This window comes from Siniperca chuatsi, linkage group LG15 (assembly GCF_020085105.1).
Source record: "Siniperca chuatsi isolate FFG_IHB_CAS linkage group LG15, ASM2008510v1, whole genome shotgun sequence".
Lineage (NCBI taxonomy): Eukaryota > Metazoa > Chordata > Actinopteri > Centrarchiformes > Sinipercidae > Siniperca > Siniperca chuatsi.
In genome coordinates this window covers 11,075,809-11,091,312 of record NC_058056.1, presented here as the reverse complement: position 1 = coordinate 11,091,312, position 15,504 = coordinate 11,075,809, and the positions used below count along the sequence as shown (strand labels likewise).

Below are 15,504 nucleotides of genomic sequence, written 5' to 3'. Positions count from 1 at the left end.
CATAACAACTGTATACATTTATTATAGGTGTCATTGTTATCACTTGTCATTTGTGAGCAGCCACAGTGGAGGACAACTTACTGGTCTTTCCAAGGCCGTTCAGCTCCTTGCTGACTCCTCTGGCGTAGACCGCCACCACGCTGATGGAGTATTCGGTGTCAGGGGTCAGTTTGGGAAGCAGGACAGTAGTTTTCTTCCCTCCAACCTGGGTCTAGTTGGGGAAGAATAATAGTTAGCTTCCTTGGCTCATATCTTGTTAAAAGACTCTTAAATCAGTCACTGATGCTGTCAAATGTTTGTGAAACCTAGGTGATTATACTGAATGTAGACGCAATGAATTTAGATACTAAAACAATAGTATGCATTCAGTTATTTACAGTAAAAGTCAACTAGGATATTCATTCTATTAGAAAGCATTTGCATTTTCTACAAAACGTATTTGTCTTGCTATGCTTTTAACAAACTAGTATACACTGAGGGAAAGGATATTTGTCTCTGTTTCTAGGATGGGATGGGAGTTTAACAACTCCTCTCTGGGTGAGAGGACTTAAATTGATGTCAATAACCTGATGGAAAGAATTCTACCTGAAAACTACTAGACTGTCAACTTTTCAGAGGAGGAATGTTTTGAGTGTTTTCAGTTAATACACAGCACACTGGCCAAGGTAAATATGTACGCTGATGGCTGAAACAGTCGGATGTCTTGTCATAACAGTCATGACTGGTGAGCAATTTATTACATTACTTTTGGCTGAAGCTATAAGGATTGGACATACCGTAATTCTAAGCGAGCTGGGAGAGTGTGGATTTGTGTATGATAATGTATCCTGTGCTTTTATATCTGCTTTAATCCTCTGGATTTCTTTAATGACTGTACATCACTCGTCTCTCAACTAACTGGCTGAATCTTTTATCAGCAAAGAAAAAAAAAAGGACGGAAGTTTTATCATTTGACACTGCAGTAGTTTCCTTGTACACAAGTGCAAAATGTGTGTCAGACATTTCCGAAAACAGACTTGTTGTCCCAGACAAAATAATGCAAAACTTCCCGTGCTAGCTATACTTGCTGAACTCCTGACAGTGAACCAAAATGACTTGGCTGATGCTAGCTTGTTAGCTTCCAGTTTTCCATCAACCTTCCAGTGTGATATCACCCAGGCAATCAGCGCAACAAAATTTCATCAAGTACTAAAGAGGAAAACATTATCATGTGTTAAAAGGGAAACTAATGGTCAACCTACGTAACACCAGCTGAGCTGAAGCTAAATTTGGTACAAAACATCTGAGAGGGTAAATTATGAGGAAAGAAAATTAGCTTAAACCTTTAACTGCCTCTCCAGTATGACAAATGTTGGATGCCATCTGGGCCTTATTAAAATAGGTGAAAAACAGCGACCTAATAGCCAGGTTTGTGAGCGCAGCAGCTTTGTGCAGCACTTTAAACACAATCTACTGTATAATATATGACACCTGTAGCACAGTACTCTCTCATTACACAAACATACACTGACCTGAAAGGGCAAGTGCATTAAATTTTCTATGTACACACACACACACAACTTGCAGATGGCCAAATAGCACACACTGCATGTGAACCCATCAAAGCACAGTGCACATAAATGTTAAATCTCTGAAGTATCTGTTCACTGTCTCCCCATAGAGCTGTTAAATTATCAGCCCTCAAAATACGTCATGTGAACTTTTTACGTCATTTCAATTTTATCGCTCTTAAGCAACTTCTCACAGCCCATAAATGCCAAGTAGCGAGGATGAAATATTTTCACCAAAGTCAGTTGGAACATTTAACATTGATTTAAGGGGTTGTTTCGCAGCTTATCAGTGTGGCTAACAGTCTGTAGTCTTGTGTATGAGTGTGTGCATAAGCACCATTTAGCATGCTTCAGTCTCGCTTTTAAGTCTTGCTTGTGGAAGCAATGAGAAATGTCTGACAGCAAATTGAAACCAAGTATTCTAATGTCATCCAAAAAGACTTTTGCACATTCAGTAAGGCAGCCAAAAATGCATGACCAGCGGGAGACAGTCTGCGGCGTCAGGAAATATTGAGAAAAAACTAGGAAGGGTTTTGTCCACATTAATGCTGCCATATCCAAACAACAGATTAAGAGATTTGACTTAGAATAAACTAAAATAATGCAATACCGGTGGCAGAGCTGTACACATATATTTCTTGGAGGCAAATCTGCTCTGAAGGAAGAAACAAATCCAGTGATTGAGTTAAAGCGCAAGGAGCCATGAACGACAGTCTGGCTAAGTAATGCTAGACTGAGTCCAGTGAAGAAGGCAAGGAGAAGAGTAAGGAGTAAGTAGCTAATATTTTAATGCCTAGTACTGCTGCAAATAACTAATGGAAGCTAGATGTGCAAAGATATCAACATTACCCAGTTAGCCTTGTTGACCTTCCACGTTTCAACTGGGTATACTACTACTTTTGGTCATGAGTATATAAAAAATGTTATTTATATTTCTTTATTCTTAACCTGTTTCTTCAGTTTTTATGGACTGTCTCTGTTGTATTGGCCATGTGGATTTAGGACTTCTTTTACACCTTTAACAAAGTGTATTTTCTTTTATAGATGATGAAGTTTAAATTATAACTCGTGTTTCTTCCTTGCAATTAAACTACCAGAGCAGCGCTCCCTTTGAGAAATGCTTATTTTACTAAAACCTCAATCTGCTTTTTGGTGTTTAGAGATTCCTTGCATGAGAAATAAAAGCACTTTGTAAATTAATACTATATGTCTTATGTTAATTTTATGAAACATGATAGCTACACAAAGGAGTATGAACACATGGTGTATTGGTGTGTTGGTCTGCTGTGTGACTCACAGTCTGGCTCCTGCCTCCAGATGTGGGGACGTAAGTGATCTTGTAGTTCTGGACGCGGCCTGGAGCTGGATTCCACCTGGCGTTAATACTGGTGGTGGTTTCGTTGAACACAACCAAGTTGGTCGGAGGTCCATTAGGTGCTGGAAAACGCACGCACACACATATCACAATTACAACCATGTCAATATATCTGTTACATGTAGTAAGAGCATTTTTTCCATGGATTTACTTAAAAATATCTTTTAAAGACACAGTCCTTGATATTTTGGTCATCTCATGTTAAGAAGTCTACTCTTAGTCTTGAATGACTAATTTGTCATCAACATATCAGTTAATTTACTTCTAGATAGTAACTTTCTTTTCTTTATGGTAAAACAAAGCAGGTCTACCTCTGATTTGTATCAAGGATTGCAGCTTTAAAGAAGAAAAGACAATCCTCCTCTGGGATTTTGTCTTTTCTGAAGCAGGGATGGATTCTCTTGAACAGCAATGGATGGATGGAAAGATGATAATGGATGGACTGATAAATGCAAGGATGAATGCGATGAATAGATGGATGGATCAATGGATGATGGATGATGGAATGGGCTTCAAAAACAAGGATTCAAATCCCCATTTTGAAGGGCATGCATAGTTGGAATCCATCTTCAGCCATATAATTTGACATTTGACTAAGAACATATTCAGGAACAGCCATGGGATGAATGGCATGGACAATGGGACAAATGCAGACAAGGACAGACAAACACATAATAAAACTGGTTGTGTCATATGCAGCACAGCACCATTGGAGCGGTGGATGGGTTAAGGGCCTTGCTTGATGATGAAATGATGGTTGTCCAATGAACAAAAGTGCTGATGACTGGTTGAAATAATAAAACATGCTTTCGTCACTTGAAAGAAAAAGCATCCTCTTGCGTTACCACAAATATACTTACTTGTGCTACCACCTTGCTTGGACACTATAGAGGCAAAAATAGAAAGGAATAATGGGCATACCCTTTGCTGAACATTTCACTCAGCATATTTCCAAAAGGTAAAATCAAAAGGTTAATCATTGGTCTAGCCTTTCGTCAAGATCCAACAGAGATGCTGTCAAGCAACTCAAGTAAAACAGTGTTAATTAAAGTGACTGTTAAGTCATCATCACAGAGCTGCTGGGGTGTGCATCTTACATGTCCTCTCAGTGCCCAGCAGATCCTCGCTCTCTGATTCATCTGGATATATTGCGGTGACAGACACATCATAGGGCGTGTCTGGCTCCAAGTTCTCCAGAACGTGGGTTGTCTCATCGCTGTTTAGAATGGCCTGATGAGGAAAACACAAACACAGCATGTAGGAAGGTGCATGGCTAAGATTTTAGCCAATACGAACCATAGACAGGCAACACAAGCTCCATATTAGAGGGATTATAATTGGTGCAATAGTCTGTTTTTAAGATGTTCTCAATGCCTCCACTGGAGGTCTTTTTCAAAGCATCGCCAAAGTACTTTCTGTGGGACTCATCAAGAAATACCTGCATGAATTATTAGAAATGTAAACATCTTCGACAGCTGGTTTTCTCTTACGTATTGGAAGTTGGTATCTCCGTTCTTAGTCCAGCCAATGCGGTACAGAGCCACGTCAGGGGCTCCGTGATCCCAGGTGGCTCTGAAGCTGGTCTGGGTAACTTCTGAGAATTGCAGGTTCTTTGGGGCAGGAACCACATCTACAGAGTAGAGGGAGCGAAGTTAAGTGTGATCTCTGTCTCAGTGAGAAGCAGGCAAATGGGGCCAGTTTCATTATCCACAGTTCATTGTAATAATGATGATTTTCAGTCTTACCAGTGATTGCCTCTCCCAACATCGGCTGACCAGATCCCTCATCATAGATCGGAGTAACAGCCAGGCCATACTCAGTCTGCGAGATCAGGTTGTCCAATTGTCTGGTGGTCACACTTCCTTCCACTTCAAGCTGTAGAACAATCAAGCATACTCGTTGAATATTATTACACAAAATCAATAATGCAAATATATGTACCTTTGCAAATGATGTTTGAAAGCAAAAAGAACTTCAGATGTTTTTCTCTTCAGCCAAATTTTGCCAAGTCTTGTGAAACTTTAATTCCGTTCACAGCACGAGTTTCCAGGAACACTGGCAACAGCAAGAATGTGCACCTATTAAGACTCGTAGGAAACTTGACCAGAAGGTATAAAACTGTACTTGTTCCCAGAGTAAAATGGGAACAAAGACACCCAACAAACAACAAAAAGCAACAAAATTTGACCAAACACCTGGAATACTTATTGGAAACACCACACTGGTTTTACTGCTCCTGATTTCATGAAGTTTTATTAGCTCAATCTCAAGAAATTGAACTTAAGGGAATCATTCTGAACACCACAGCTGCTGCATGTTTGTCTGATCTTTTGCATTTCAGTTTGAGTTATAAGTCTGAACAGAAACTGTATTTGCCTCTCTGGACCATAAAACCATGCAAAAGGCTTCACTCGGAGGGAATATGTCCTGCAGTCTGTGTTGTAAGTGGCATACTGTCACTTATTGGACTCTGCCACATAATCCATAAGGTCAAACATGACATTTTGCTACTTTCCGGGCAGTAAGCGCTTCCTCCCCACGCACTACATTTTTGACAATCACATCCTCAGCCCATGGGTCACTTTCACATGTGTGTTTCCATAAGAGGAGCTTTGAGGATCACCTCCAATTGATTTATGGCTAAGGAAGTAGCAAAAGGCAGACCACAGAGTTTGCTGTTGTAGCCCAAGAACTCCCAAAAGGGGACATACAACCATAAAGTATTCGTCCAATCCTTAGCACCAGAACCACCCTTTAACCCCCACAAAGCCATGTTCTGATAGTTTTATAATCTTTTCTTTGGACTCCAAAACATTCCCTAATGTCCACCCAACCAGCTGCAGTCTCCATTATTTGTTCTTAGCCAATATATTGAGGGATCAGTCAAAAATATCTATATAAATTCATCACCATCAAACCTAATGGCTCAAACAGACAACAGGCAATGAAAGTTTGTAAGAAATACATGAGAGTATAGGACTGGTAAAAACATAAGCCCTCTAACATCTAATTTACATGTATTCCATGGTTTCAGTAAGGAAAGAAGAGCTAAACAGGATTGGAACGAAACTCACTTCTTTAGCATCTCCATCCTCAGGCTTGTAGGTGATGAGGTACTTGAGAACACGACCAGGAGCAGCATCCCAAATAAGCCTCATGGTGCTGTGGGTGACATCACGAACCCTCAGTTCACCCGCAGGTGGCAGGGGCACTGAACAAGGGGCAGAAGGTTAGTGTTAGTTTCATGGCAGTATTATAGTTATAGACAATTTTGAGTTCACAGTGGCCCCCACAGACCTACTGTCAGATATCACCAAAAAACAATAAGCTATATCAGCTATATGCTATATGTGCTTTATGCTCAATGTGCTTAATGAAATCAATTCATGATTAATCGACTACATACGGGTGACTCCCTGCTTGGTCAGTGGTTCACTTGCTGATTCTCCGTGCAGGGCAAAGAGGGAGAGTGTGTAGGCGGTGTTGGGGAGTAACTTCACCAGCTGGACATCAGTTGTATCCCCTCCCACTCTGACCTGCAAGGGGACCAGACCAAAGAAACAACATAAGGTCAGAGGGGAAGCGGATGACAGGGACTCCTCAGTGACGTAAATAGAGACATTTGGATAAGAACAGTGAGAGAAATATTCTGGTTGCAGCACATCTGCAGATTCCAGCTTTGACCCACTGGGTCTGACACCTTATGAACAAATGATGATGTTCCCTTGGCAGAGTGATCTCATGGTACACCCACCCCTTTGTGACTAACAGTGTTTCTCTGTATTTTCTGTTTTGCCTTGTCTGCTGAATGGTGAGGCAAACACTGGTGGCTTTGTAAAATGTTATTTCAGTATGTGACATCTGGATTTGTCAAGAACTGCTGACAGCAGGTTGAAGTGCTTGGTCACTTCTAGTGTTTAGCAACGTGTTTGCGTGTGTTTGGTGCATACGAATGCATGCAAGCATGTGCGATCGTGTCCACCCATAAACACATGCGCAAGGGTAGATTTTTTTCCTTGTCCAAATATGTCATATCCACCGCTGATTGGCTGTATGCCCTTTTGTTCAGTCACTCTCTGTTCTGTTCTGAGAATGTCACTTACCTCCTGCTCGAGGGTGGGCTGAGTGGCATTGATAGCGCTGTAGAGCAGCATGTAGCCAGTAGCACCATCCACCTCCTCCCATCTCACCCGCATGGTGGTGGTCTGCTCATCGTAAATGTCCATCCTTCTTACGGCACTCAGAGGCACTAGATGACAAGAGGCAACGAAGTTAAAGGCAACAATTATTGGCACAGTGAAACTGAGGTTATAACAATTGCCTACACTTGTGAAAACACACACATATATATGCACACATGTGACTCAGTATTAGCACAGACAGTACTTACATAAGGGGAAATATCCAGTTTAGCAAATAAACATCAATGCTCACAGGGATACATAGACATGCACATTTGTTTCTCAGGCCTTTTTGTATGCCATTCACACAGCGCAAACTCAACAATCAGTGCTGCTTTATATGTGCTGCTTTATAGATACTATATAACACTATTAAATCTCTGCTACTCTTGATAGCACCAATAAAACAGCAATTAACAACATCTTGAAAGACACAAAATAAGCTTGAAAACTGTGCTTGAACCTCAGTGTAATCATTTAAATTGCCTTTGAATTTGCATCTAATTATGATTTACTATTGCTATCATTTGCAGCCACATATGGTTTTATAAACAAGACCGAGATATTTATATATTACCTTTGAACGTTTGATTAATGGAGACCACGCAGGAATCACAGTCACTGAGTGCATTAAATTTGTGTTATGCAACTGAGCCAGAGAGATTCAGTGATGACTCAAAGGGAAGCTGCTGTTCATAACAATAAAGGCTGGAGGTTTGTGCGTACTCAAGAGCCTGCTGAATTTTAAACTGTTGTTCTTTGACAACCCCATTTATCTGGGTTTTCTAAAGTGGGAAGGTCTCTGCGATTTAGAGTTGGCCTCTTTATGCAAGTTCATCATAATATAGTCACATCTACGGCCAATGATCAAAAACAAGTCAAACAATTTTTGTTAAAATAGTTTAGGTAATTTACATTCCCACTGACAACTTTTACCATAAATGTTTTTTTATAAGTGAATCTGTTTAAATACAATGATACGGGCCTACATGTAAGTCAAAAAGACAGAAAGAGAAGACATACGTGTGGTCTCAGTTCCTTTGAGAGGCTCGCTGCTCTCCTCTCCCACTACTGAGTAGACGTTGACCAGGTACTCTGTCTGAGGGTCGAGGCCCTGGAGAACCACCGTGGTCTCAGTACCATCCACAAACACCTAATACAGGAAGGGATAGTTAGAAGATCGCAGGAAAAAGGAGTCATTTGTAAGAGTCTCTAGATACTTTCTAAAAATATTATAAATCATTACTTTATACATACATGCGGGAATAAATATTTTGCATTCCATATGGTGGTAAGTTTGAAAGAAAGTATTGTGTGGGGGGTTATCAATTTCTAAGCATAACAATCAAAAGCTCTATCTATTGGATTGACTTGAGCATTTCGTAAAGCTTTCCAATTAAACCAGAAAAAACCCTGAATTTTTTTTTACTGGACTCAAACTCAGCATGTGCTTCAATTCCAGATCCATAAACAATAATAAAACCTCATCCACTATGTTCACTATTAAACAAAACCATGGAAGCTGGACGAAAACAAACATCCTCCCAGATGTAATTAGAATCAGACACCAAAAATGCATCTATTCCACACATTGTGCAGCCGAGACCCTACTGGCCAATAGAGCTATCACTCGTGAAGCCATTATTTGCTTTCTTATCCTCTAAACTGAGGGCTGCATGTTTTGTTTCTTTGTCCTGTGTCAGATCGTAGTGTAATTAGACACACAAACAGCGAGAGGCCAACACAAACAGGCTGGAAATAAACGTTTGAGTCTCAGACACAGTGGGCTCCCCTCAACACCCACACAGGGAGATGCACTACACTTACTCCAGTTTTTTTTTTAAATTAGTGCCAGCAGAGGCAAATTTTGGTGTGGTATTGCATTATTGCATGTGGCAGGTATACCTGTTGTGGGCGTCCTGACAATATCATGTACTCCACACGGTACTTTTCCACCGGGCCATCAGGGCCAGTCCAGGTGGCTCGGAAGGAGCGGTGAGTCACCTCTGATGTCACCAGGTCAGTGGGAGCACCAGGTGCATCTCCTATTCAGGTGTAAGCGTAAAAAGACAGAAACTGCAATATGGGCCATCACAGTGAACATTATACATTGTCATGCAAAAGCATGCATGGCTACTTTCTACCTTTCCTGCTTGAGCTGTTAATAACTGATTTAGAATAAATTACATAAAGTAACAAAGGTCGGCAAAATCCAACACCTTTGAATTTTTATAAACTATACATTTCTGAGCAGTTTCATGGTGCAGTTATAAACGAAGGAGCATGGAAAAAGACTTTGATGTGCCAACACATGAAAACATGCCTATTTAGTAACAAGTCCTAACAGAACCTTGTACACAACACAGTACTTATTGAGACTGAAGCCACATCCTCTCCAAGAGTTCCCCTACAGTATCCAATAGCAGCTCTTTAATTTGATTAAGGAGCAGACAATTTCCTACTCCAGGGAGGCAGAAAGAATATTAGGGGAAGAGGAAAATAATAGCGTTGCAATAATGTCCAAGAGCTTGGCTGGTTCTTTGCTTCTAGTGTTGCTTTCCAAGGTGGGCCAGACATTTAACTGTCTGTGGGTCTGGGATGCTATACACTATGTTTATAATGTCTCAAATGTCTGGGAATGGAGCAGTTGGCTTAGACTATATGTGCTTGTTTTTATTATTTGTAAAGTAGAAGACGTCTGTCCTTGCAATCTGTGTCCTCCTCCTCCTCAGTGATTCCTTTACTTTGATCAGTCAGCTGTGTGCACACTTTGATGTAAACTCATATATACCTGGTCCCTTGACACTGTTACAGAGGTTGTCTGTAAGGTTGTCAACGATGTCCAACAGGAAGGAGAAGTCAGCCACGTTGTACATGTGAATACTATCCGGGTCAGTGGCAATGGACCTCAACTCATTCTCATCAGCATTCTTCACACCTAAAGAGCAATACGGAAGACAACAGTCATTAGCACTTTGATACATATGACAGTTTCACTTCACACAATGAGTTTGTGCAAGCAAACAGAACTGATCTTCGCTTACCAATGGCATAGAGCTCAATGCCCTGATCACGCAAGTTCTGAGAGTTGACAATGACATCGTCCTGGGATTTGCCGTCAGTGATCAACACACCGATCTTTCTAGAGTTGGGTCGCATCCCAACATTCTCTTTGAAATTGTTCTGGAGGAGGTAGTTCAAAGCCAGACCTGCAATGAAGACATCAATGTTCATTTTTCATCCTGATAGACACACAATATAAAGTTTACTACTGTGCTTACAGAAGTAGAAGTGGCATCACTCCCACTAGCAAAACATTAAATAAATAGATTAAAATACCAGTCAGGGTGTTTCCTCCTTTGTAGGGCAGGTTAGCCACAGCTTCCAGGAGAGAGTCCCGGGTTCGATGAGCATCCAAGTGCCATTCAGTCTTTGGGTCTCCACTGTACTGAGCAAGACCTGAAGACACCAAAAAACATTTGTTATACCAATGCAAAAAGATCTCTTTTTGTTTTATTAGTAATAACCAAGTGACTGTAACCGTGCTTATTCTGGGTAGACCCACCGATCTGGACCCTTTCAGGGCCAATGTCAAAGACTCCCACCATACGGGCGATGAAGGCACGAATGGTCTTGAAGTTGAGACGTCCGATACTCCAGGAGCCATCCACCAGCAGCACAATATCAGCCTGTGCCTTGGTCTTACACATCACATCTGAGAGGGCAAAATTTCAGTGTCTTAATTGGACAAAGTTGAACATTTCAAATGAGGTATACAAAACAGAAGTCCATGTTCAACTGTCAGGTACACAAAATGGTGTACGTGGTGAATTGTAATGATGTGAGAGGTGCTCGAAGAGGTGTGAGAGGTAAAGGAAAGAAAGACAGAAGAGTTCAATGACATAAAATGTCATTTTTGGCATTGAACCAAACTAAATAACATCAAAACATTCCCCAAGGTGTTAAACAGACAACATATTCACAATCAAGTAGTAAAACATTCAGTCTTTTCCTTCTTTTTTTTATAACTTTTATTTTCCAGGTGTTATAATGATTATCTTCTTGTCTTGTGGCATGTCGAGGCAGTATTTCTTTCAGTTGTTCTTTTAGGATCCAGGAGTCCCAGGGGCAAATCAGGAGAGTATGCCCTTAATGGCCTGTGACATATCAAAGGCCTCCATTGGAGAGAAAACTGTGCCCTCCAGAGCTGCAAGGTAATATTCAGATCCTGTTTTCCACCACCTGTGCGATGACAAGGAAGGCATCCGATCCTCGGCACCTAAAAGAGGGCTGCAGATGTGCATTGGAGATAGGCAGATGTTGCACTAACTGCCACTGTCTGCAACTGAAAACAGGTTACATATTTGATTTGCAGATTGGTTTACTCACACAAGCCCAAACCCAACCCCCATGACAGACAACCAGCTGTCAAGCTTCCACTAACAGCGTTAAAAGCCTACAGAGGTACAAAAACATGTCAGTATCTCCAACAGGCAGGTCTGTTAGAGCTATATCAACAAAAAAAGAAAGAATAATATCTGAGACTTTCCGTTGGCTACAATAAAAATGCAAAAAGGGGGAAATTATGAAAAGGTTCATTGCGGTAAAAAGTTATGTTCTAATATAATTTCAAATAGTTCTTAAATTAGGACAAGGAATGAAAGAGAATGTTACTTAAGACTTTTGCCACACCCACAACTTTCCCTCAAGCTCCAGAGGCATTATTGAGATCTGACCTGTAGTCAAAAGATGGTACACGGAAGAGTGAGATTCTCCCACCTCTCTTCTATTTTATCTTCTGGAGCTAGGAGCTGTCACTGAATCTGCCTCCTTATTAGGACGGGGCCTGCAGCTGAGCGGTCAAGCTGACCTTCACAGTTCCTTCCAGCAAACACAACATTTTTCCTCTTCTCACACTTACTGCCTGCCACGCTGTGACTCACGAGGTAGTAAAAACATTTTATAACTGCAAACAGATTATACACGTATGGCTCGAATCTACACTGGCTTGGACTTGGACTGGAAATAAAAAGCGGAAGCCCAAAGTGACACAATAAAGAAAGCGAGAAAAGGGCAGACAGATGGAATAGCTATTCCATCTGTTATTTCGTGAGACAATTAGCTTTGAGGAAAGGCATTTAGAGAAACTCTTCAGCTTTTATGGGGCATGGGTTTAGAGTGTATTTTCCTAAGCAAAGATTTGATATGGTGATACAGTCTCAAATGTTTGACTGTTGCTGCCCAGAGACATAACATACTGGAGACACCACCTTAAAGGTGATGACAGGCATAGTAACAGAATGACTAAAACCGTTTCAGCTGCTCGTGTTCTAACGTACAACATGTTTTCTCTGTTATTCCTTTGATGAATAGTAAATTCTTATCATATATATGTGGGTTTTATAGTAGAATATTAATATTAATAACTTTACCGGGTGCCTCAAAAGGTGGAGGCTCAGGTGCATCAGAGAGAGTGGTTTTCTCCTCTCCAGCCAATGGCATACTCTCTCCTCCATCAAACATACCAAACACATTCACTGTGTATTTGGTACCAGCTCTGTAGACCAAAAAAACAAATGATTTTGTCAGATTTTCTGTTTGTTCAAACTTCATGTGACAATAAGAATGAAAATGAGAAATCAGCCTGAAGACACACCTCAGCTCCTCTAGCACCACAGTGTTGTCATAGGGACCAACCAGAAGTTCACCCAGGTCAATGTCCTCCCCAACAGGGTGGAAAGTGACTTTGTAGCCCTTAACATCACCAGGAGCATGGTCCCAGGTTACACGGAAACTGGTCTTGGAAGGTTCCGATGTCTGGAGGTTCCTGGGACCTTTGAAAGGTGACACTAGGGAAAGAAGTGAAATGCGTAGATTGACCAAATGATACAGAAATGATTGATTAAATATTCAAAACAAAATCTTCTGAGTACTATATAATGAAGACGAAGAACAAATATGTACATTTACTGTAATATTGCTTTAGTCATTTAGCATGAGATGGTTATGATATGATTGATGAGGATGTGGATGTGAGTTTGTAATGGATAATCAAACTTTTCCTAAACTTGGCAACAGAAGGAGCAACATTAGTGGTGTGGTGAATGATAGACCAACGTACGTGTTGTTCCTTCTCCTTGCCTTGCTTTGCCTTCTCCGAAGCGATACACTGGCAGAACAGTGATGTCGTAGGTGGTGAGGGGAGTAAGGCGCCTCAACACAGTGGAGGTGGTGCCACCGGGCACCTTGGCTGCTAGTTGTCGCCCTCCCGACTTGGGTTTGTACGTAACGCGGTAGTTGAGTACATTTCCAGGTGCCGGTTGCCATGTTACCTTCATGGACTTCTCCGTCTCCTCAGAGACAACAATCGCTCTGCCAGCGGCCGAGACTGCAAGGAAGGAAAAAAGGAACAAAGGTTAAAAGAGGAGAAATGATGAATGAATGGTCTGAGGGAAAATGTAGATTTTGGGCCTTGTTCAAATGGGAATCTGTGCAAAATGTGTGCTTAACCGCCTATGTTATAATATAAGCAGCATGGCTTTCCTGCTGGTAAGTAAACTAAACAGTAACACGCTTGGCTACCTCACAGTCTTTCATCCGGATATCTGCTTAGTTTCCACATGCATGTGGATACAAACTTACCCAAATATTTCTGATTTTCAGAAGTATACATTAAACAGGCCCAAATTTATATGATTAATCATGTTTACTTGGAGCGTTTGGGAGCCAGGCTTAGATGTCTTGTGAATTTGCGCAAAGACATAGTTGTCATTTTTCCATTGAGTGTTTCTTATTTTCAGAGCAGGAAGGGCAAGTGTGAATTGTCAGAGGCCTCGAAACGAGCTGAGGAAAATATTCGGAACGCTCTACTTCAGAGGGAAGACTTTTATTAATGGAAAAAAGCAGCGCATCCAAGTTTGCAGTGTGTGGCTCAGCCCAAAGAGACCTGTGATTTACAGATTTACAGATAGTGGGTGCAAAGTGAAGGAAGGAATGAGCAAAGTGAACATTTAAGTCTACAAAGCTGCCTCATGGTTGTGTTTGGTGTGCATGTATGCCACCCTTCTTGCTTGCCAGAATCAATAAACACTAATGATGGTTGGAAATATTTTTCCTTGAGCACATTCCATTTCGCTAACTGGTGGACAAACTCCCTCCCAACTGGAGTTTCCGCTCAATGTGCTTTTCTCATCCAAGCAAGAGTGTAGTCTAACAAGGGAGAGGCCGGTGTCTATCTGTCCTACCTCTCCCATGAAAACCGGGTGCAGGTGCTGGACATTACGTCACCTCTGTACACTCATACATATAGCACACACGCACAGTTTTAAAGATGTGCATGCGAAGACTATAATTCTGATGGCTCAGGCAGATGCCAACAGCTATGACGTTATCACATTAGCTCAACAGAATGAACAGAACAGTAAGTGTCGCTGACAGATCTCTATATCTACATAACACCTGACAAATGGCGCTTCCAGCTAAACTGTATTTCCTGGATCATTTTCAAACCGGCGTCACTGCCTCATATTTCTCAATGATGATTATATCTCTAACTTAACAGGCATATTAAACTTTAAGGCTTCAGATGTGTTTATGACAAGAATGTCTAGACCTGCAATCTTGGCTTTAAGAATGATCTTCTTAACAGTAACACATAGCTATCCCTTCGTGGTCATAGAGCTTATATGGATTTTACGCTTTTATGGTCAGAGTTACATCACACGTACCTTTGCTTCACACTTTCTAGGTAACCCCAAGACGAGAAACTCAAACTCAAAAAAATTAAATGCAGACAAGAGAGGAGGAAAGCATTGGAAAAATACCAAGAAAAAGAAAGCAACAAAAAAGAAGGGAGCAGATGTAGAAAATGAAAAGGGTAGTAAAGGGGAAGTGAAGGATAAGGGAGTATGTGTTTGGTGAAAAAGTTAAAGCAGCTAAAGTAACTTACCATCCGTGGTTTCCTCTCCATCCAATGGCTGGCCCTCTCCATGGCCATAGCCAGCAAACACAGACACCTGATAACGTGTCTCTGGGGTGAGACCCTCCAGAACTGTGGCAGTGGTTTCTCCTGGTATTGTCTTTTCCCCAGCCTCTTCAGTGAACAGAGACTTCCACCTGATCCGGTACTGACGAACGTTACCCGGGGCCGCGGTCCAAGACACAGCAAAACTGGTGTCAGTGACGTCTCTGGTCACCAAGTCTCTGGGTGAACCGAGCTCTGTGGATAAATGAAAAGGAACAGCATTAGAAACAGAGGTAAAAGTATTACTTCCATCTGTGCGTAATGGATATGGAAACAGAAAATAAGTAGCACAGCATGTTTACTTTTGTTTGCCTAAAGAATTTTCTCAGGTTTTTCTGTTATGATTGATGCAAAATAATTGGACTAAGATGGTAG

At 41.3% G+C, this 15,504-nt stretch overlaps 1 protein-coding gene across 4 annotated transcripts in view; it reads right to left on the bottom strand.

Annotated features, from left to right (window-relative positions):
- The window catches only part of col12a1a (collagen, type XII, alpha 1a), a 57,533-nt gene that overhangs the window by 25,438 nt on the left and 16,591 nt on the right, over window positions 1-15,504 (bottom strand). For 2 of the 4 annotated variants that reach the window (XM_044166537.1, XM_044166535.1), the window contains exons 14-32: window positions 15,055-15,324; window positions 13,228-13,494; window positions 12,763-12,955; window positions 12,539-12,663; window positions 10,672-10,821; window positions 10,446-10,565; window positions 10,151-10,315; window positions 9,898-10,044; window positions 9,012-9,151; window positions 8,130-8,259; window positions 7,029-7,174; window positions 6,332-6,461; window positions 6,000-6,136; window positions 4,671-4,800; window positions 4,416-4,555; window positions 4,023-4,155; window positions 3,786-3,809; window positions 2,848-2,987; window positions 82-211 (exon numbers count right to left, since the gene is read on the bottom strand). In XM_044166537.1, coding sequence (XP_044022472.1) covers window positions 82-211; window positions 2,848-2,987; window positions 3,786-3,809; window positions 4,023-4,155; window positions 4,416-4,555; window positions 4,671-4,800; window positions 6,000-6,136; window positions 6,332-6,461; window positions 7,029-7,174; window positions 8,130-8,259; window positions 9,012-9,151; window positions 9,898-10,044; window positions 10,151-10,315; window positions 10,446-10,565; window positions 10,672-10,821; window positions 12,539-12,663; window positions 12,763-12,955; window positions 13,228-13,494; window positions 15,055-15,324 — 2,817 coding nt within the window. The remainder of the gene's footprint in view (window positions 1-81; window positions 212-2,847; window positions 2,988-3,785; window positions 3,810-4,022; window positions 4,156-4,415; window positions 4,556-4,670; window positions 4,801-5,999; window positions 6,137-6,331; window positions 6,462-7,028; window positions 7,175-8,129; window positions 8,260-9,011; window positions 9,152-9,897; window positions 10,045-10,150; window positions 10,316-10,445; window positions 10,566-10,671; window positions 10,822-12,538; window positions 12,664-12,762; window positions 12,956-13,227; window positions 13,495-15,054; window positions 15,325-15,504) is intronic. The other 2 variants (XM_044166536.1, XM_044166538.1) reach the window with 2 other exon arrangements.